This window comes from Solea solea, chromosome 12, assembly GCF_958295425.1.
Source record: "Solea solea chromosome 12, fSolSol10.1, whole genome shotgun sequence".
NCBI lineage: Eukaryota > Metazoa > Chordata > Actinopteri > Pleuronectiformes > Soleidae > Solea > Solea solea.
The window spans coordinates 7,481,639-7,504,508 of NC_081145.1; the positions used below are offsets into that span (position 1 = coordinate 7,481,639).

At 41.8% G+C, this 22,870-nt stretch overlaps 2 protein-coding genes, 1 long non-coding RNA gene and 1 other non-coding gene across 5 annotated transcripts in view; 3 read left to right on the top strand and 1 right to left on the bottom strand.

Annotated features, from left to right (window-relative positions):
• polg (polymerase (DNA directed), gamma) overlaps positions 1–6,084 on the bottom strand; it is a 12,672-nt gene extending 6,588 nt beyond the window's left edge. Inside the window, exons 1-17 of one of the 2 annotated variants that reach the window (XM_058645168.1) lie at positions 5,970–6,084; positions 4,852–5,449; positions 4,186–4,381; positions 3,880–4,047; positions 3,631–3,777; positions 3,414–3,493; positions 3,124–3,306; positions 2,565–2,713; positions 2,362–2,485; positions 2,035–2,259; positions 1,774–1,891; positions 1,115–1,207; positions 756–863; positions 502–662; positions 369–422; positions 161–278; positions 1–90 (exon numbers count right to left, since the gene is read on the bottom strand). The exon at positions 1–90 is cut by the window's left edge and continues 46 nt beyond it. In XM_058645168.1, coding sequence (XP_058501151.1) covers positions 1–90; positions 161–278; positions 369–422; positions 502–662; positions 756–863; positions 1,115–1,207; positions 1,774–1,891; positions 2,035–2,259; positions 2,362–2,485; positions 2,565–2,713; positions 3,124–3,306; positions 3,414–3,493; positions 3,631–3,777; positions 3,880–4,047; positions 4,186–4,381; positions 4,852–5,423 — 2,586 coding nt within the window. In that variant the 5' untranslated portion in view covers positions 5,424–5,449; positions 5,970–6,084. Of the gene's footprint in view, positions 91–160; positions 279–368; positions 423–501; positions 663–755; positions 864–1,114; positions 1,208–1,773; positions 1,892–2,034; positions 2,260–2,361; positions 2,486–2,564; positions 2,714–3,123; positions 3,307–3,413; positions 3,494–3,630; positions 3,778–3,879; positions 4,048–4,185; positions 4,382–4,851; positions 5,450–5,902 lie in introns of both variants that reach the window. The other variant, XM_058645167.1, reaches the window with a different exon arrangement.
• A 177-nt stretch (positions 6,085–6,261) lies between these two features.
• On the top strand, positions 6,262–6,334 carry trnar-ucg (transfer RNA arginine (anticodon UCG)). Its single transcript has one exon. It is a non-coding gene; the product is annotated as a tRNA-Arg (tRNA).
• A 56-nt stretch (positions 6,335–6,390) lies between these two features.
• LOC131469817 (Golgi apparatus membrane protein TVP23 homolog A-like) lies at positions 6,391–9,711 on the top strand. The gene is made up of 7 exons (XM_058645173.1): positions 6,391–6,590; positions 6,739–6,821; positions 8,189–8,333; positions 8,442–8,531; positions 9,037–9,162; positions 9,276–9,404; positions 9,495–9,711. Exons 2-7 carry the CDS (start codon positions 6,742–6,744, stop codon positions 9,519–9,521), a joined length of 597 nt encoding a protein of 198 aa, XP_058501156.1. The 5' UTR covers positions 6,391–6,590; positions 6,739–6,741; the 3' UTR covers positions 9,522–9,711.
• Positions 9,712–13,413: 3,702 nt separating this feature from the next.
• LOC131469820 (uncharacterized) lies at positions 13,414–22,085 on the top strand. The gene is made up of 3 exons (XR_009241841.1): positions 13,414–13,552; positions 15,107–15,439; positions 21,603–22,085. It is a non-coding gene; the product is annotated as an uncharacterized LOC131469820 (long non-coding RNA).
• The last annotated feature ends 785 nt before the right edge of the window (positions 22,086–22,870 follow it).

Genomic DNA, 22,870 nt, shown 5'->3' on the forward strand with positions numbered 1-22,870 from the left:
CAGCTCCTGAGAGTCGACATCTGCTCCAACCAGGTGATACCCGGGTGGCACCTGCACCATGGCCTTCAGCTCGCTGCCTACTCGGTCCCGCTGTGGACACAAAATACTGCAATTTTTTGTCGTACGACGTGATGTGCAGCTTTTCTTGATCGACTCTTACCCGAGCGTTACTGGCAGTCAGCCATGTTGGTTCCACAGCTCGACGTGTTACTGTTCCAGCAGTTACGACCTGAGGTAATATGGCACCATACTGTCCCTCTTCATCAAATTCTTTGTTTCTATGGGAGGACATTTTTAATGTACAATGAGTGTTTCCCCCTTATATATCAGATCACTATCAACTACTGTAACTGAGGCACCAGACTAACCTGACAACGGTGCGGGGAAGCTCTCCTTTACGCAGCCACAGCACCATCTGAGAGCTGTGAGGGCACACAGAGAAATCACTGACTTTATCCTGAACAAAGCTGATCCACAAACATGAGGAAAACGAACAGCTACCTGACACGTTTATGGGCATTCCTCCAGAAGGACATCATTTTGTTGATCTCCAGAGCTCGAGTAGCATTCGTTCCACTCCGTCCTGCCCCGAGTGTTCCGTCCTCCATTTTGGCCAGAAAGTCTTTTGAAAAAGGACTGCCGACGTTGTTTTGATTACCGTCCTGAAACAAAAATATCCAGTGAGATCGTTTTTAGTGAGAAAAGCTCCGGGTTATTAAGGAAACTTCAAGGAAAATGCTGAAACTTCACTTTACCTTGTGAGGTAATTTGAAAAACCAGCACCCTGGGATATTTACGTCATTATATGGACCGTTTCCATGGTGATAATGGCACTGGCTATGCTCTGGGACATTAGGGGAATCCTGGGAATGTTGTTGACAGAAGACAAAATGATGTCTCACACTGAAGAAAATGTAGAATGAAAGCAACAATACACAGCACAATACCGTCATAAATGAGTTCATGGTCATAGATTGTAGATAAAAACAGGTGTAGTTTTGTGGTGAAGCCCAGGAAGTAAGTCTGTGAACTTCCAGTTGCAAACACCGGTCAAATTGTACAGTCCGGGAATTTACGAACAGTATGTTCATGATACAGATAATAATTTACTCACAGCATGTTTTTTTACTCTGGTCCTTTCCCCAGGTCTCATCATTTTAACTTCAATGTCTTCCGTCAAACTCTCCAGGGAACCCAACTCCTCCACCTTAACAACAAACAAAAACATCTTTGTCACGACACAAACTCCTGAGCCTTTAAGCAAAAATACCTCTTCTGACTCAAACACCTCACAGGAGAAAGAGTTACCAACCACCTTGCCAAATTCAAATGATTAAAAAAGTTGATTTAATAGGGACAGACGTACGCTTATGTCAGTGTTTGAATAGAATATTAACACAAACGCTCCAGTTTTAACCGTCCTGTTCAGTTAACATGTAGAGAAGCAACCTTTTCACCATTTAACGACTTATTTCACAAAAACACAAAGCTGGTTTAGCTACAGTCCTGCTCTCCCTCTTTCTCTATATGCGATACCTGCAGCCTCACAGCAGGAGTCTTTCTGTTCTTCTTCTCTACTGTATTTCCTCATCTTAAGGAATTTTAAAGAAAGTGTCAGAGCGTGTGTTTTTGTAGGAGCAGGAGCATTATTTATTTTGTAATATATGCAATTTGTGAAGAGGAGAAACTCTGCATTAGCTTTACATGATCTTTAAAACAAACAAAAAATAAACAACCACAATTTGATGCTGCATTAATCATGAATGTTTGTACCTTTGACCACACTGCGCTGTCGGTCAACATGAGATCATCTGGAAGACTGGAGTCCAGATCCTGAGGACGCTCTTTGCTGTTCTGCTCACAATACTCTCTGTAAACGCTCTCAATAGCTCTGTGAAACACAACAATGCTTTTCATTTACACTTTAAATAAAAACGACACATAAACAGCCATTCATGAAGACGCTAACAAGCTCATATCTTTTATGAGAAGTACTCTATCATGCTTGGAAGTCAAGAGCAGTGGATGAAGTACCTGTGTGGGCACACAGGTCCAGTGTCTTCCTCCTGAGAATCAAGGTTGTCCCTGCGTCCAGGTACCAGATAGCCCCATCCATGTTTCTCTGAGTAATGCAGAGGGAATCCATCCCATGTCAGACCCATCAGCTTCGGCGTCAGTCTCATCTGTAGGCTGATCAGGCTGGCTCCAGGTGACCAGCTCTCCTCCTCTGACATCTTCTCACACAGCTTACGATACCACCTGACGACACCATAAAGAGAAGAGAAGGACTGATGTATCTATAGGTAGAAAAGGACAATAACGTGGATTTCTTTGGCTTCAGTGGTCTGGTTGTGCTCTTACCCAGGATGTCCAGGCAGATGTTGCCTTCTCTTAGGAAGTCGGCTTACTGTTTCCTTCAGTTTCTCCACAGCCAGTCTGCTGGGGTGAGCATCTGCCATCTCCTCTTCAGATGGTGGACCTGGATCTAATATGACGAGAACTCAACTGTAAGAAAGACGGCTTTAAAAAAACAAACAAATATCCAGCTTCTGAGTGCTTTTTACCTTCTTCCCTTTCTGGAGGAGGAGGAGGAGGATTAACTTCTGTTTCAACAGCTTTTTTCAACTGTTTCTTCTTGCTGGCTGTTACTTTCTTCTGCTTGAACTCCTGCACGTCCCACTCCAGATCCCAAAGCCACGGGTCATCTTTGTATCTTAAATGTTAAATATATGCTGTTCAGTGGATTTTTTGTACAAAGCACAATAGAGACCACATTTCTTGGACTTAAGTAGGCAACAATCTATCATACTTCATCAACATTAAGTATTAGATTTAGTGACATCTAATGGTGAGACTACAAACCTCTCATTACTCCCTCTTACTACAGAAAAGCAGTGACCTTCACAAAGGGACGTCAACTGTTGTAACAATATGGCAGAGCAAGACGGCTGTCTCCAAAAATCTCCCTTGCCTAAGTCAAAAAGGCTTATTCTAAACCCATGAAAGGCAGATTTTCTTTATTTTAAAGCAGTTATACACTTATCAGTAGTATAAGTTTAATTTTGGCTGATAAACCTTTCTGAATTTTACACACAGGATCTTTAAATGTAAATGTTTCCCCACCTCTCATCCTGCAGCAGTTGGCAGGCGTCGTCTGCCAGGGTCATCAGAGATTTCTTCATCTCCCTCTGCAGCTCTTCGTAAATGTCTTGAGAATCTTCCAGGTATCGATTCCAGTTTTGATTGACAGGCAGGTAGCTCACGCCCATTTCCAGCATGCCTGCAAAGGTCACTGGATGAGGACACCTTACAAAAGACAATCAAGACAAGATTAATGATGCACAAATAACCATTGTGTGTGTTAATGCGAAAACACACTGAATCATTGTATTTGTAGGCTGAGATGTTCTGACCTTTCCATGAAGAGAGGCAGCTGTTCTAGGAAGACTTGATGTGTGGCCTCAACATCCATGGCGCAATACTGCATCAACTCCTGTAGAGGTCAGCAAAGGCACAATTATTTGCCAACCTGTGCTTTGTGATGAATGCAAGTCACAAGACCTTTTAGAAACGACTGCATTTGACTTATGATGACCGACAGTCTGGCACAGTTTATAATGAACCTCTGACCTGGAAGTTGTTCCTGACATCCATCATGGTGCCCTTGACAAATGTCTCTCTGGCCTCTTTCTTCAGTGGTGGCCCTCCAACATACAGTGCGTGGACATCAGCGAGGTTATTAATGCTGCTGATATTCACCCAGTCCCACGAGCCGACCTGCACGCCACAAATAGCCACACTGAGTTTTGCTGATGTGAAAACAGCAATAGGACGAGTAAAAACGTGATGTGGAGAAACTTTGGAGACAAAGAGACAAACCATTGTGCCCTGTCTTTTTTGTCCAGTCTTTTTAATGTGTTCCTTGACCTCCTGAAGACCCCGCTTCTTGCCCATCTTACTGGCCATCCACAGTGTGCGCTGGAACCCAGTCAGTCCTGATATGGCCATATGAAGACTCATGGTATCCATGAAGCGCACCTTTGAACCCTTTAGGAAAAAAGGAAAAAAAACACATTGTTTTCTGTTGTATACAGTAAATAAACTTTCCTGAGATACAAACAACAGAACTTCCCATTTACTTCCACAACATAGGTTGAAGAGGTCAGGATGCTAGGAAGCGGTTACCTTGAGTAAGTATTGCTCCTTGATGAATGATCGGTCAAAACTGACATTATGGCCGACGATGAGCCTGTTTTTCCACAGGCCTCTCGGAGGGTAGACAGAGTTCGTCAGTGTCTCAAGTGGTATGAGGTCAGCAAGCGTCAGCTGGTTTGACCAGGAGTATCGTTCTTCAATCAGACGCTTACTGCACCAGGAATACCTAGAAAGTGGGCGATTTATAAAGACAAATAATGTAACTGCTGCCTGTTTTAATTGTCACATAGAAAAGCATATTTATGTTTTTTTTAATCCTCGTTTCCTTTCGTGGGGCTATATAAATCCATCACCTCGCTACACCATAGTTAACTTAATCAGTCAGATTTTATTTGAGTTGCCAAATAATAACTGTGTCTTTTACTTTAGATTTGTGTGGATGTGTTTTATATAATATCTATAGAATAAAGTTAAGATTAATTCATCAAACATATACTGTATCTCTTGGAAATGCCTGGTTTACCCATTCAAATTTATTTTACAGGTCAGAAATGTTGTGAATTGGGTTGCGGTAGTGTGTTGTATTTGAAAAGTTACAGAAAGTTTGGGAAAAACAGTGCGATTAACAATAAGTAGTTAAATGCCTGTAGGTGCATGTCTTCCATTTACATCATCAATACAGTTCTTCATCCTCACCAGTTAGTGGGAGACAGAGCAACTGCCATTGTGGGACACCGTCCCTCTGACATGCACACCTCCACATCAAACACCAGAGCTGACTCCTCTGGGAAGTCCACCCTCTGACTCTCCCCATCGGACCCATAGCGCGTCCAGCCAACTTCCCACTTCCACTCCTGTGGCATGGGAGGGAGCTCGGCCTGCTGCAGGTCAATGGCAGCCTCAAGGTATGGAAGGCTCTGATTTTGGGCCAGGACACGGAAGTGTTCGTCGATGTTTTTGCCATACATCTGAGGAAGTTTCAGCTCGACGTCTGGCAACAGTGACGTTTCTTTCCCCCACAGTTGGTGTTTTTGCAAATGCCTGATGCCGCGCTCCACATCTTCCTCTCTGTATTCTGGTTCCTGTCCTTGGAAGATTTGCTTATGGAGGTTCTTTGACAGCATCTGAATGTTGAGGGGATTCCGACGGGTCTCTGTGGAGTCCTCGCCTTGAAGGGAGTGAGGCTTGGTGGAGAGCAGGGAGCGCAGGCACGTCCATTGTGGAGAGATGAGATGCCTCTGCAGAGGACAGCGAAACACATGCAGCATCACCTCATGGGGACTTCACAGCAGAGCTGGAAGACAGTGAAGCGACACCAGCAACATGATTACAAGGAAGGACAGAAAGGAAGTGCTACATGGCTCCAGCTCATCTGACAGGTGCTCTTTAGCCAAACAAATGTTTCCTTCTGGTCATATTACTCATGTCTACATACTTTATATTACCTATTTTGCATATTTTTCAGTTTGAGCTCACAGTTAATTTTTAATTAGCGTTAAATTAAGAGCCAAAAACAACGTTAGCATAATGATCTCTAACATAGTGTGACGGTAAAACTATTGACCTACATTACTGGGCCAAATTAATACAGCACTATTCAGTTTATCAATGTTTAGCATGATGTTTACCACCGAGGAAAGTGTTGCTAACCTGAGAGCAACTACACACCTTTGTCGCCATTAAGTCGTGTGCTTGCTAAATGTTTTGGTTATATTCGGAACGAAAGCAGGAAGGAAAGGAAGCTTACCGTTGTTGTGTTATCTTGAGTAATGTTAAGTTATCAAACAATAAAACAGCGTTTAAAGTCGCCTCACCACAGGACATGAGGCTGATGCTTCTGCATGTCAACATCTCAACTACTCCACAGGCTTCTGAAGTAGGACAACTCTTTAGCGCCGCTAAGCGGCCCGGATGACTGCACCAGCAACCTGCAAGCAATTGTACCGCAGTTGTACAGATTTCTCATAAATTCTGTGTTCGGCAGGAAATCGAAACGCGGAATAATATTTACAGCATAAAGCAGTGATAAAACACCCGACCTTTAACGTTACCTACTCACTTATGTTTTATATAAAATTTGTTGTATGACTGTGGCATACTCACCCCGACCGCGTGGCCTAATGGATAAGGCGTCTGACTTCGAATCAGAAGATTGCAGGTTCGAGTCCTGCCGTGGTCGATCTTTAGTCTTTTTAAAAAAAATATGATTGAAATGAAACCTCTTCAGTTCAATAATGATCTACTTACAACAATAGAATAACAGTTATTTATTATTTTTTGCTGTGCCACCAAGGACTAGTAGTAGTGGTCAATTTAGCGGATAAAACTTGTGGATATGGTGGCGAAAGTACCGGCAGAGGATGAGGCAGTGTCGGGCTTATTTCACTGCAACACCTTGCTCCAGCCCAATAGTCCAGTGACGCTCGGCTCAAACGGTAACTGCGTTTTGCTTCATCCATCCATTGTCATGAAATAAAACAAACGATGCTATTATTTTCTTAACACACTGCGTTTATCTTCGCTAAAGGTGTGGGATAAAAATCCCCCTGTGTTTGTTTGTGCTTTGTCTTCGCTTCTTGTCAGACGATGGCGGATGACACAGAGGATGTGGAGCTGGACTTTGCTGATGACGAGCAGGAGAGGGCGCGGAGAGGCGCAGTCATGAGGTGCACTGCAGAAAATATTATTATTATTATACCTTTATTTTGTGCGTTCTTTTCGCTTTGATTTGGGATCGTCAGTTTGAGAATTTGCGACCTGTCATAGTTCAATATAAAATGAAATAAAATAAACAATTGCAGTGACCCAAGTGGACATTTTCCCTCACATGCAGGCTTCTTTTTCCTTTTATAGTTAATGCAATTATAATAACAAGTCCCCTTGTCTACTTTAGTTCACACAATTTAGGGTCATTCATCCAGAGGATCCAATCCAGGGGCCCTGATACCAGCTGGTGGGCCCCAAAGCTCCATGGGGGGTCATGAAGCCCTTTTGATTTCAAGGTTATAATAACTGATGTGTAAAATATAGAACATTCATTTCATTTTTGGTGAGTAAAACAACTCAATTTAAGGGTTGCACTAAAAATGTATTGACTGAATATGTCAATAACAACAGGCTTTGTTTGTTTGATGATCGTGTGGGATCATGGGAATTGTTGGCTTGTTTTGTCCACGGCAGAGCAAGCAGCAAGTGTCAATGAGTATTCTTTGTCCATCAGTGAGAAATACACACTGTAGAATAAAAAAAAGACAACACACTGGCTAACCATGCTCTCATATTTCATAGTGGGTTTGACCTGGAGCTGGAAGTTAGAGCAGAGATGCTAAAAGGCGGTGTTAGAAACATTTGATGCACAAATACGACATATTACATCTTTAAAAGTCTGGTGTGTAATATTTAGGAGGGTTTATCTGCAGACAAGAAGTATGTATTCAACAAAAAGGCCTTGCTTTATGGAGACTATTTATTTTATTAAGATTTATTTATAGATCTTGTCATGTTTCTACTTTTTAAAGTAGAACAACATCCTTAATGGTGTGCAACATCCACCTGTCTCTTACAGTCTCGTAGATGTCATTTTTTCTTACACACTAGTCCTTAAAACTTACCGTATAGTTAAAAAATAAAAGTTGTGACAACGAGGATGTTTGCAAATGTGACACACGAGGAGGAAGCTGAATTTCTCAAAGAGACGGCTCAGGAAAAACAGTCTAAGAGTGCTCATGAAATGTCAGGCTGCTTGGAATGTGTTTGTAACAGGAATATTACAAGTATATTATAATACAAAAGAGAAAGGTATTCCTGAAATATAAAGAGAAAGCATTTAACACCTTGCACTTTCCACAGAAGGTAATCTGTTCTAAACTGTATTCAAAATTCTACACAGAATATAATGAAATAAATATTATGAATTTGTTTCAGATTATTTGAGGGGCTCCTCGATATAAATAATCATAAAAAGTATGGGTCCTCAAGAAAAGGTTTTGTAACCACTGATTGCTAATCTGAAGTTAATTTCCTGCCATTGCAGACACCCCCTGGCCTCCTTCTTCCACCTGTTCTTCCGAGTGGTCGCCATCATTGCCTATTTGCTCTGTGACTGGATCAGTAAGAACTTTGCATCCTGTTTTGTCCTGATCATAACTCTGCTTTCCTTTGACTTTTGGTCAGTCAAGGTGAGAGCTCCATTACGTTTCAGTCCTGTTCTTCACACTCAGTATACATCACTTTATTTTCTTCCTCGTCACCGGTTCCTACGGCACAGTTGTCCTGTGTTGTTTCAGAATGTGAGTGGCAGACTGTTGGTGGGACTGCGCTGGTGGAATCAAATCGATGAAGACGGACGGAGCCTCTGGGTGTTTGAGGCCAAAAAAGTGAGACACTGTATTTGTCTGTGTGTGTGTGTGTGTGTGTGTGTGTGTTTTTAGCATCCTTTCTGGTACAAACTGTAGTCCTCATGGAGACCAAAACTCTTTTCTGAGGAACTGGATAAGTTTAGGGCTAACATCTGAATTGTGGTTAGGTTAAGGTTAGGGCTAGGCACTCACTGATTAGGGTTAAGGTTAGAGATAATCAATGCATGTCCTTAAAAGGATAGCTGCATGAACCAGTGTGTCTGGGTGTCTTTGGGAAGACCCAAAAAACGAATAAACCACAGGGAGTGAGGACATTTTGTGTGTTCCTCCCATTCTGTCACTCATTAAAAGTGCTTTTTGAGGGTTAATATTTGGCTTTAGGGCTAGGGTTAGAATTGGGTGTAGGTTTAGGTTATGAATTTAGTTGTGATGGTTAAGGTTAGGGTAAGTGGCTAGAATGCATTATGTCTATGAATGCTCTGATTGCTGTGCAAACGTGTGTGTTTGTGTGTGTGTTGTGCAGACTCCCAGCAGCAACACTGGGACAGAGGCAGAGGAGAGGATATTTTGGCTGGGTTTAATCGTCTGTCCTCTCATTTGGACATTCTTCTTCTTCACCTCCCTCTTCGACTTGAAGATTAAATGGCTGGTGAGACACATGTTGCTCTTGAGTGTGCCCCTGCCCACCTGTCTCACGTAATACACACCTGCACATCCCCATTTGTCTGTCTGTCCATCGATCTGTCTCTCTCTCCCCCTTAGTGTCTTGTTGTGGCCAGCATTTCCCTCCAAGGGGCGAACCTCTATGGATATCTACGCTGCAAAGCAGCGGGACAAGATGGCCGGCCTCCAGCCTCCCACTCTTTCCCGGGACAGCACCTCCTGCAGCGAGTGAGTGACAGACTGCAGCATTCAGCCTGGACATTTTGTCCTGCTCGTTTATGTTGAACATGAGCTCACAGATCATTTGTCCTCTTCCAGCCGGACATCATCTTTGGAATCCTATGATGACTGCCGCTGCTACCACAGCCTGTGTGTGTGTGTGTGTGTGTGTGTGTGTGTGTGTGTGTGTGTGTGTGACAGACTGCATCTACTTGAATGGCCATGTGCCTTTGTCTCCTGCTGCTGACTGACTGCTCACATGTTGTCCATGATTCAGTCCATGTCTGTTGTGTCAATAAAAGAGAAGTGCATTTTACATTGTGTCCGTAAATATCTCTGTGCGCACACACACACACACACACACACACACACCTGCATTATGACAGAAATCACACAGCTAAATCTGATGTAAGCTGGATGCCAGTAAAGGTCAGTAAAGTATTTTTGTTCAGCTATAGGTTATTTCATTCCTAATTTATTTTGCAGTTTAGTATAAATTAACCTGTGTGCACAGGTCAAAATATTTATTTCAAGATTAAATATTTAGTGAGACAGATTTGGAGTTGGGATGCAGAGGTAGTTTGGTGATTAAATCACCAAACACTAGTGGATCTATTCACTCAATCAAAATTAAACAACTGTTCAGAGACAATGAGTAGCCTGTCACCTACAGTCTATCCTTCAGTGTAGTCTACTGTCCCAATTATATGCAGCTATTGTGGATAAAAATACGTCTTATTTGTTTTAATGAAGTGTTAAAATTACATTTTATTCAAACTGGAGTTAAAATACTAAAATGACTCTTGACCATGGCTCTTGGTCTCATGGCCAGGACTTGCCATTGACCTCAAAGATCCTGTATCTGGTCAAGAGTGCTCACTCTGGCCTTAAGTTAGTGAAACTGTGGACTGAAACGAGCGGGAAGTCCTTCTGTTCTGCACTTACGTATTGTCTGAACTTACAATAGCCTATGGCGGGCTCCTTATGCATGGACACAATGCCCCCCGACCCCAAATTCTCCCAGTACACTGTGGAATTTAAGACAAAACCTGAAAAGCATTATTATTTTATTTTTATTGCATTCAATATCTTGAATTGAAGAAACATAAAGAGTGCATACTATATCTTTAAAATCACTACAGTAATGAGACTTGAACATTCCTGGCCAGTACTGTGTGTGATGTGTGAAGAAAGAAGATGTAACCTCCATTCAAAAAATGAATTAATCATTTAAGATGAGCCTGCTGCCTATAGTGGGTTTTTTTTTAAGATGAGAAGAGATGAGTGGAGATTTCTTTAGACAATGCCAGCATGAGAAAAACAACAAATATGTAGTTTATGGATTCTGAAACAGACTATAGGACAACTAAAATGAATTTGCCAGAACATGTCATGATTTGTCAGGGAATAAAATGTGACAGTCTGACTGTGTGTGCACAATTAATACATGTTACTTACTCTCTCATTTTAAAGTCTTATCAGTAACACATAATACATGAAGCAACATGGAAACACAAAAATAAGGTTTACAAAAAAACAACATACTTTACAGCTACACAGAGAATAAGGAATATAATGTTTAATTATCCAGTCAACATCAATGAATACAAAATACAGTCCAAATCAAATGGAATAATTTAATTGAAATAATGAACTTTCTATGTAAACTTTCATGAGACTGCTCAAAAAAAAAGTAAATTTCAACTACTAAAGTAAATAGACCTGGATCCTTTTGTTTGTGTAAAAAATATTATCATTGTTCAACTCTGTTCAACTTCATTTGTCCCCAAGAAGCGACTCAAAGCAAGAAGAAGAGCAAACAGCAGGCGCACAGACTTTTTATTCACATAAAAGACAAGAAAGAGAGCGACTCTCATGATTTTATGTGGTTGGTTAATATAGTGATATTAGTATTAAATAGTAGGGCAAATATCAACCAACAATGTTGGAAAATACAACAAAATCAAGCAAACAGCTTAAGAGGAAACCAATCACGACACAAGATAACAGAGCAAATATCTTATAAAATAAAATGACTTAAAAGGAAAACAGACCAGTGAAAGTGAAAGCAACAGAAAGTAAGAATTGTCCATTCTTTGCAGACTTTATTTACTTCATGATGAAAACTTTAATTAATTTATTTTTGAGGTATTGCGAATAAAATATAAATATATATATCCATATATACACAGCAAATGTGTTAATGTCTGTCACACGAGAGTCTTTGCGACTCCGGGAAAGAAGAAAGAAAAAAAACAAATGAAAGAAAAACCAGGCGGAGTGAGACCTCTTGCTGTTCTCGTGCGCTCTTCGGAGTCGGCGGACGCTGTGATTGGTGGACGCAGCGGCCTGCTCCTGCTATGACGTCAGTGCGGGAGCGCGTTGTGTGACAGTAGAGGAGGCAGCGCGCAGCCTGGAGGAGAGACAGAAGCTGGAGGAGCGAGGAGGAGGATGAGGCTGAGCGCGAGCCTGAGGAGGATGAGATGATGGTGATGATGAGGATGAGGATGAGGAGAGTGAAGTCGCCACAGAGCAGCAGCTGCACTCATGTGATGTGGGAAATTGTGCTCGAGCTCAGGAGGACACACTTGTTTTTAATCCACGACAAAAAAAAAAAAAAGGTAAGAGACGCGTCACATTTTCACCTGCACACAATCTCCTCCCCTACAATATAGGATATATGTGTCAAATTATTAGTGTTATTACTTTTATTATTATTGTTGTTGACATATTTAATCAAAAAGAAACGCCCTTGTGTGTAACTTGGTGTTTTTGAGGCTGATTTAAAGAAGACAAACCCTCTTGTTCTTGTCTATAAAGTGCTGGAATATCACACTCGTGCTCCTCAGGCCTGAAATATTATGACCACAGTCACAAATTGGTTTGTGTAATAGCCTGTGCGGATAATCCTGCATGTGATGTGTGAAACAGTCCAGTTTTAGAAGAAGTAGGCCAATCACAACTCTCATTAAAAGTGGGGGGTTCGTTCCGTTGTCCCCCTCCACCACCACCACCACCACTCACCCTCAGGAGCTTTAAAGAGCCGAGACCAAATTAAAGCGTGTTAAAGCCCAGCTTAATTTAGATTTAGGACATTTAAAAATAAGTGAGAGTAAGAGTGTGCTGTTGATCATGTAACCTGCTGCATCAGAGAGCCGTGTCTGTTCCTATTTGTCTCAGGTTCATGGTCATGGTTATTGTTCCATGCTCTTATTTAAACATTTTATTATTATTTTCTACTTGAATTGATGATGTTAATCATTTAAAAACAGCGTAAAAAAAAAATACAGAAGGAAGCCTCACATTATACATATTTAGGAGTGTGTCTTAATGCACAGACTCTTCTACGGTATATTATGCTCCTGAAATGATCTTTGCACGTGTTTTAATTTTAACTATGAACACAGCTCAGTGTGTGCACGAGCATGTTTTTGAATGCAGCCTGAAACACGTGCAGTGTGTGAGTGAGGTTAGAAATGTGCCACAGATTTTTAAGCTCTGATTGTGCTCAACATCTCATGTGCTGCTTTATTTATAAATTATTCTGCTTATATATGTATATATATATACATATACATATACATATAATCTGAACTATAGTCTCCCACATAATTATACATTTCAAATATTATTTTATTCTTTAGCATTAACAACATTTTAAATATTTAAAAATAAAATAAAATTTAAATGCACATGGTGCTGAAAATGCCATTTATAATTGGGTCAACAGTGAGCAGGCCTTTAAGCAGACACTTGATCAATCATGACATGAACATTTAACGTATACCTCAGTTATACAATAATGCGGCTTTGCCAACAACACAGGCTGCATCTGTAGCTGTGGGTCTAATGTAAAAGGATTGTCCTCAGTTGTTTAGCTGTGATGGACAGATGCTGCAGATGTTTTCACATGTCATCCATCCTCTCTTTCTTCCTCTCTTCCTTTTCTCTCTAGATTATGCCAGTGTGGTGTCGGCCTGCTGGAGAACAGGATGTGACAGTGGAGGTCTGTTTTTGTCTTTGGTTATCTAGCTGTATGAGTGTTAAATACCTGTCATAAAGCTAGATAACCGAAAGTAAAAATGGCTTCCGTAACGTTGGGAACCGCTCGGGCTTTAAAGTCACCACAGTGGATTTTGACTTTCACCTCAAAAAAGGTAAGAACTTGTTTTTTTTTTGTTTTTTATACGGCGTCATTGTTTCTTCAAATTGTTGTTAAAGTGATTTATGCTAATACAAAATACTGAGACCAAATAATACATATATATTTCACTTCTATTTCATAATAGTTTGCAGACTCTTCCACAAAAAAAACAAGACCATTTTAAATAAAAAAGTAGATATTTTGACTCTTAATGAAGGAAAGAGGGAAATTGCAGGCAGTTGGATTAGACTGCATGTCTTTGCTTTGTGCTCTCTTAATCTCATTCAGATTACATATAACGAGGTGTGTGAACGGCCTTTAGGGTCCAGAGTGGATAAATCTGGACCAGATTTAGGGCCAGTCTGTTCACACTCTCTGCTGAATCTTAAACAACTCCTGAATCTTTTTTATTCTTCTCCAAGATTTAGATTTAGAATTTTGCAGAATGAACAATCAGTGTTGGTCGGGCAGCAGCAGCAGGCCTCGTTCACAGCAGACATTTTGATTGTCATCGACATTAACAATGGCTGCCATCTATTTCATTTGCCCCTGCTGCATGCACAGTGTCAGAGCAGCTGATGGAATTTAGCCTTCATTTTTTAATTCAGTGTCTAATTTTATCGTTTACACCTGTGCTTTCTTTCTCCGCTCAAGTAAAAGAACAAAACACTTGATTTATGAAATAAATTTGTGTCAGCCTTTTTTTCTTTTTTAATTTTTACTGGCATTGAAAGAGAGACACGAGTAGAATGATGTGCAATGTATGTGCGAGTTTCTCAATTTCTTGAATACGTAAACAGGAACTACCGATTTCCCTTTCCCACCTTATAGTTTCATTCATCTTCAGCCACGGATTTCAAATATCACTTGAAACCTTTTGTTTACAAATGAAAGAAAAGAGAATGTCTGCAGGACGACTAATAATGCGTTTGAGTGGTGTAGCACCCTGCACACGCACACACACACACACACGCACGCACACAGACTTAGCTTCGGGTATTTAAAGCCTTTAGGAAACATTGTGTATCTCCTCAATGAGAAGGCCAGGGCCATCCTGTAGTCAGGAGCTGAACCTCTTTAACCCAGTACTTCAGCGCCGTGCGCAGCAAACGCTCGGCACAGAGAATGCCACCAAAAGCCTGAAGAGCACCAAAGTGAGATGAGAGTTTTCATTCACTCTGTTAACTACCTTTTGCTGCGGAGCTCGCTGTCAAACCGGGCTAATTGCTTCATTTCACCACGAGATACTGGATATGTGAAAAGGCCGAGGTCAGAGCCTCTTTCCCCGGGTTTTCCCTGTCACATGCCTCCTTAATGAATGGGAATAAAAAACACTTAAGCCTATATGTGTGGGATGGGCCAAGGCATCCTTGTTTCAACCTGTGTATGCCTTTAATGATTCTTTTCATGCTGTTATTGTAGCCAAAACACACAAAAAAGGACTCTCTGAAGGAGGAAAACCACAACCACATGGCTGGGTTTAACTCACTAACGGTCCAGGATGATGTGAAATCATTTTCATCTTTTTCCTCCTGTGTCTCCTCTCTTTTGTCTTCTCTTCCTCCAGGTTTTCTATTAACGTCGCTGAATGATGGGGTTTTCCTGAAACGATGGTATAACCCTCATTAAAAGCAAACGAGGAGAGAGAGAGAGATAGAGAGAGAGAAGGAAACGCGGTCACCCCGGAATTGCCACCTCCTCCTCCTCCTCCTTCCTCTCCTCCTTCACCCTTTTTTACCCTGCAGCCTCTTATGCCATCTGTACTGCCAACGGGGAACACTTGCCCGTGCCAGGAGGCGGAGAAAGACCCTGCCAGTTCCCTGGAGTATGGGCGCACTCAGAGGAGCCATCTTGGGAGATGTTGCCGCGACACCTAAAATGGCTGGGCTTGGCATACAAGGTGAGCTGCATCATGGTTTTCTGTTGGGTACTGATGGTAATTGTGTTGGTTTGTGTGTGTGTGTGTGTGTGTGTGTGTGTGTGTGATTGGGGGGAAGGGTAAAAGGAGAAAAGATGAGGAAAAAAAAGAAGAGTTTCCCATTTCCTCCCCAGTCACACATGGCCTATCCCTTTTCTCTATCTTCTGCTACTGCTAATTAGCAGTTAAGGGGTGATGCGCGGGGAGGGGGGGCCGGTGGGTGAGGAGCGGTGGTTGGTGGTGGGGGTTGGTGGGGCAGCAAACAAAATTAATGAGCTGGCACTGGTTGAGGGAAACCTGCCACCCTCTCTTGTCATGGTGCTTCTTTTACTCGCTGACGCTCACCAGGCAACGGTGTTTCCGCCTGACAAACCTCGCCAGTCCATTCTTGCAGCCTGAAATGTTGTGGAATTTACATAGAGATCATTTGTACAGTATCTTAACAGATGCAAGCAGAGAAACAATGTCGCCGTCCAAAGACCAAGATTTAATTTTCCCCGTGTGAACAAAGAACGTTTTGCTTACAAAGCAGGGATAGAATTTAGAGCCATTTGTTTGTCGATAGTCGGCATAAACATGTATTGTGTATTTCACTGTTCAGATTGGGAAAGGTGTGTGTGTTCACACATGGCTCTGGATCTGTGGCTCAAAGGTGCCACAGTTAATCAATTCACAGTTGTTAAAGCTGCATAACTGCACTCAGATTGATTACACCTTGGTCCTCAAGCCTTGAGACATTTAGTCTCAGCAATTTAATATTGATTACGATGCTCGCCGTGGTAATAGTGTTGGCATCCACTGCACACATGATTAAGAACTGTGTTTGATAGGCAGACGATCAGACTTCACTGATGCAAGGCAAAAAAACAAAAAAAAAAAACTCTGACGACGGCAAACAGAAAACTTTCAGGATTATTTTTGTTTATTAGGATCCACGATTAGTCGCTGCATTGCAGCAGCTCTACTCTTCCTGGAGTTCATAAAAAAAAAAAACTCACAATGTCAAAGACAAGGAGTGCAAATCTTCCCGGCTCCTCCCTGTAACCACACACACACACACACACACACACACACACACACACACACACACACACACACACACATACACACAATACAGTTATTCATTTTCAAATAAAAATTGCAATTTGAACCAACGTAATTAGCCAAACGACAAGTCTGCAATTTAACCGTGTTATTTTTTAAATTCTCTGTGTTCTGTCCCCCATTACACGACACCACGTTGATATCAGGAACAGTTCATATCTTTAACTTCTCGTAGTTAAACACGTTGATGCTGTCTAATGCAGTTATTGTCCACCTTATGTTAAAAGGAAAACACTATAAATATTACACACACACACACACACACACACACACGTGACCAAAAAAAAAAAGTTATGGTGCAAATCAAATTGCAGTTGCAGTAAAGTCAAAAAAATTTGATATTTTAGCCGTAACACACACACACACACACACACACACACATGCTGCTGATGGAGGAGTTGGTCTGTAGCCTGTAAACAGACGGTGTCTCAACCTGAAGCAGAAAAAGCGAGAGAAGCACATGAGCATGTGTGTCCAGAGCCAACATGTGCAGCTGCGGTGATTGTGTGTTAATGAACAGCACTATGCATTTTCACATTATCATTCAGCCCCTGTCTCTCTCTCTCTCTCTTTCTTTCTTTCTTTCTTTCTCACTCTCTCTCTCTCTGTCACTTCACACACCCAACTACACCCCCACCCCTTCAATAGCTGTTTAGTCGTCCCCCCATCCCTCCCTCCACCCCCCAAAAAAACCCCGCTTTCCCACCATTGTGGGTGCTGGTGCTGCAGCGGGCCTGTGCTGGGGGGCAGGGTGGGAAAGACCCTCCAGACTAGACATGAGCAGATGCCTGAGACATTAGACTGTCGTGCAGATCACCAGGGTCGGGCGAGCCGCTGAGTTTAATGTGTGTGCTGTGCGGGTGTATGTGTGTTTGATATGTGGGGGGGTGGGGGTAGGGGGGGTTTGGTGGTGGAGCGCTGGAGTGCCACCTGACTGTTCATTAGTCCATTCAGCCGCCACTGCATGTCTGAAAGAGATGGAGATTCAGTTTTTTTTTTTTTTATTCTTGCTAAATGAGAGTAATTTCACTGGCATTAGCGATGCATATGCCCAAACCCACGCACTACCACACGCACATGTCGTCTTTGGATTGTGCCAGAGGTGCAATACAACCTCAAAAATGTTTTTACACTTTGTAATTTTTTCATATGCACCGTTTCCTATGACAGTGTCTCTGTCATCAACCATGCACACACTTCATCTTTCTCCAGTGCAGCTGCGTGCACGTTTGTCCTTCATGCATGTGGACCTTACACATTCGTATCACTTCCAGGTTGAGAGAAAAGAAAAAAAAATGGACCGGTATTATGAAAATCTGAAAAGAAACGTGACGCTACGGTCGTTTCACTGTGAATGACTCAGCTAAGGCGATGGGTGTGCCTAACAAGCTGAATGATGTAACCGGGGTATAATGATTATTAATGAGCCTTGTACTGTAGATGTGTGTAGGTGTGTGCAGGCCCACGTGTTAGAAGATGAATCCCTCTCTTCATTCATATAAAAGACTATGGGGCCGCCTGTGCAACGGTGTTTTTGTGCTGCTCATCTGTGATATGCAGCGGCGTGTTGCTCCGGGCAGATTTGACAGTGCAGGGAAAGCAAGGTGAAGGCAGGGAATTCATCTTGGAGATACTGTAGCTACGCTCCGTGCTGGTGCAGGTGGTTAGAGTTAGAGGAGACAGAGGAGAGATAAGGGTCCTTCTGCTGAGGACGTTAGCACGTGATAGCTTCTGCAGGTGCCATGCTAGAGCCACGAGGAGATGAGCATGGAGGGACCTGTGTATGTTAAAGAGGGAGGCTGCTCTGCAACTGTATGTGAGAGCTGCCGCGACAGAGAGAGGCGGTGACGGGAGGAAAATTTGTCAGGGAAATGTATTCACAGTCAAACCGTCACTTTCACTAACGTTTGGTTAAACAAACAGCCACAACATTAATCATTTGTCAAATCACGACCTACGTCTGTAATTCTCACCTTTTTTTTGGAATATATTGGGATAAGGATGACATGTGATTAAGAGGGAGAAGACACAATGTTACAGATCATGTGTCTCATTTTAATTTTTAACATGTGGTGACCATCTAAGAGTCTTGTTTTAATCTGAGCTGAAACAAAGACAGTCTTCAGTCCAGAATGTTTCAAAAACCAGTGTCTGGACAGTGAGGTCAGCGGATTTGACACTACGTCAAGAGGATTTAGGATTTAAAAATCTCCTTGCATGCAGTAGATTCAGTGACTTTATTCTTCAAGCCCTTCCTCTTGTACATAAAGCAACAAAACATTTTAAATGTATTTCCCCTCCAGACACAAGGCGGAAAATACCAAATACCAGAACAGAGATGATTACCTTTCTCTTTCTTTCCCCCTCTTTTTTCCTGTTAGTCATTATTAACTATGTATTGCTTTTGCTGCGTGAGATTTTCAGAGCAAGAAAATTATAATATGTGACATGATGAAGTGACAGAAGCCGACGCTCACCACCCTTTCTGTGTGGGTGCAGCAGCGTAGCCATAGTAGCGATAAAATGTTAATACCATATAGCTCCTGGGTTACCTCTTTGGATTCTCTTCACTATGTGTGGACACTATTAATGTTTAAGCAGCTCTGCTGTGATATATTTATATAAAGCCCAGCTCACGGGGCCGCCCATAGTCTTGGATGAGGTCCAATGTGGGTCAAACGAGGCTCATCACGGCTCTTTAATGCAACTTTGGCCGAGACTAATCTAGCACAAAGCCTGATGGTAAGTATCTTAGTAGAAGATGGAGGGAAGTCTCCGCATCCCAGGCTTTTCAGATTACGTCTGTTGGTTGTGGTGTCCCTGAGTCGGGGTCCTGTGTGCTCCAATCAAAATGGAGGAGAATTAGGTGTCTGAACCTTTAATACAGTGGGCCTTTGTAATCATACCAGGGGGAGGCGAGGTTCTCGGGTGAGGAGCATTAGGGGGAATCCGTTTTTTGTGCACATTTAGTTGCAGTAACATTTATCCCGTACCAGGACGACAAGAGTGACAAGGCAAGTGAAAGAGGAGAATCATCGGAGGTGTCGTTTTAATCCCAATTATGTCCACCGTTCTGTGCGCTACCACTCCATCACTCACTCAAGTTCAAGTTCATGGGTGTAGCCACTCTGTCTGTGACCGGTCAACGGGTTAAGGGAGTCTGTGGCCACCCTGGAGTATAAGAGAGGGAGGAGGTGGTGGTGGATAGAGGAGGAGGAGGAGGAGGAGGAGGGTGATGGTAAATAGCCTTTGACCTCTGTTAGGGTTGCTATGGGGAAGAGGCCGGCCAGCTCAGTAATGTACGACTGAAAAGGCCGAACTGTCAAGGTTGTCCAGCAGACGTCAACCCCCCCTCCCCCCTCCACACACACACACACACACACACACACACACAAACTCCCACCCATTCACACATACACACAGATGGCACGGGCCAGCTTGGGAAAGTTAGCTACAAGAGCTGCACTTTATGTTCATGAGACTTGTATTTCATCCTACCTTTAGAGTTACAGTCTTTTCATCAGAGGATTCTCTCTCTCTCCCTGTGTGTGTGTTTCATGTGCTTACAAGACATAGCGTCACTATATCACTTGTCAGAGCAGCATAACTTTGCAAGACGTGCAGACAAAAGCGTTGTCTCTGAAGTTCTTGAATCGAATCTCAAGCCTTTTCAAAGAGAAATCAAGAAAAAAAACCACACAAAAACCTTAAGAGTTCAGCCTTTAAATCATCATCATACTCTACAGAGCCGTGTTTCCCACACATATTACACACTATCACGAACCACTTCACAATGTCAATCGTGACAAGAGCAAAATGTGTGCATAATATAACTTCTCTGTAGCATCTAATATCTATATTTATTTTAATATATACTGTATATATTATATGAAATATGTTCAGCAACTGAATCACAGCTCTGTTGTGGACATACACAAATTAATCTGAAGGACTTGGAAAAATAATAAACTTCAAATGTATCTAGTGACCCAAGGAGTCGTCAACTTGCACATGGTTAATTGTGGGATGCCTGATGGAGCGGCACAAGAAGAGCTTTGATTTGTGGTGAAATGAAGCTTCACGTAAGCTTGAATACGCTATAGCTGTTTGGATAAATGACCTGTACTGACATATGGACAAAATAATCGCTGACATTTCTGCACCTGCATTTTAAAATGGGTCAGTGCTGGACGTCTGAGTGTCTGCGTGTCAGCGGCGGCCATGCAAATCCACTGATTGTAATATGTGCGTGTTTCCATGCCCCTCGGTAAATGTGTGAAAGTGTGGCCTCATTTAAGGTTGCATTCATTCAGAGGAGGGGTCTCGCCAATGAAAGCGTATTTGCATACGCTGCATGCCGTCTGCAGAGAGGGAGCAGTCAAAAAAAGATATCAGAGGTGGACAAAGAGAACGAGGACAAATCCTTCATTGTGGGCTTGGTGGGAGAAAAGGGCTTGTCTGAATTGGGGAGTGGGTGAAAATTGACAGAGAAAGAGTTTGGGCTGGTTCCCTGCGGGGATAAAAGCCTTAAGATCCCTCCATGCATACAGCCTGAAAATGGGAGAGAAGAACAACATGCAGAGCACAGGGGCCTATTTTTACAGAGCATGAAAAGGAAGTTTGTTTTAGTTAAACAGTAGCTGCTATTTCTGGTGTACAAAACTTAAAAAAAAAAAAAAAAAAAAAAATCAGGCACAATTGCAAATCCAACGCTGTCAAAACATATTTTATTTGGGATAAGCAAAGAGCGTTGGGTTGCAGAATTATCATGGCCTTTTATATTATTGTTCTTACATCGTATCTCTGTAGAATCGCTTTTATATGACAGTACTTTTATGTAGGGAGTTCATTTACTCTTTTTATGTGTTCTTTTACCCTGTGGTCTTTTGCTTTTTTGTTTTAATCTCTTTTATGGCAAGTGTTTGCTTTTTATTGACTGTTCAGCACTTTGCAAGCTCTATAAAAGGAGATTTTAATTATTACTAAGTTTGAACTTTCTTCCCTCCATTCTTTTGTCTTCCTCTCTACTTTCTTCATGCAGAGTGCAGATGTTTATGGAGTCAGGTTTGATTCTCATGCTAATGATTCCCTCCATCGCCGCGATCTGAGAGAGTGACTCTGGCGCGAGGAACTCAACTAAATGCCGTCATCGGATTTCTTGAGAAACATCAAGTCATCTTTACGTGTCAACAAAACACTGTGAGAGTGAAGAGAAACAATAGATGTACTGCTTAACTATGGAATGTATACCTCAAGAGGTAGATGTGTCTGTTGTCCTTAGAAATATCAGGCTTATTTGAAGAAATTCTGTTCAATATGACATGTATTTATTAAAAGAAACTGTTCATAAAGAAATGATTATTCCCTCTTTATTCATACTCAATGATTTGTATGTATTTCCATGCATTTTTCACATCATGGCAAACTGAAGTATTATGTTAAATTATGCTAATTCATTGAAGTGATGTAAATAATCTTATGTTAATGACATTTATTTTTTTAAATAAAAATGATGAAAATCTTATATTTTTGGGGTGTTGAGCATTTTATTTTTTCAATCTTACATAAGAAGACAAACATGAAAAATGTGTAGAATTTACAGCGAGCAAGGCCTTCTCTGCTGTTAGAGCAGGATAATGTGTGTGTGTGTGTGAGAGAGAACGTGTTTGACTGACCTCGCATTAACTTTTAATTAGGAGGAGCAGATCGAGGGACGTGTGTTGAATCAGTGTGGCAAAGAAAAAACTTCATCAGCCACACACTGACCCAGGCCACTATTAGAATATATGATGAGATTTTCTACATTGCCTTCATATTTTATTTATCAGGGAAATGTAACGTAAATGTAATTTTACAAGCACACGCTGCAGATTCTCCTCTGCTGTGCTTGGCGTAAAAAGCAAAGGCCTGGACTAAAATGAAATAAGAAGACCAAACTCTGTACAAAGGGTGTGCTGCTTCCTTTAAATCCATACGTATAGTGATTAACGCTGAGGCCCAGTTTTGACGATTAATTAGGTTAGGGGATTACACGGTGTCCTGGTGTCAGTCAGACCTCAAACAGTGCTGACTGATCTGTGTCCGGAGTCAAACGACAGATGGACACGAGGAGCGGTGTCAGCGAGGGATTATTTCTGTCTCTTTATGTAGAAACAACAACAATCAGTTACAACAATGCAGAAAAACTATCTATTACTGATAGATAGATAGATAGATAGATAGATTGTCTTGAACTGAGAGTATTAAAACATAAAAAAGGAAAGACCCATTGAAATGAAAACAAAAGACATCCTTGCTATACATAACTGC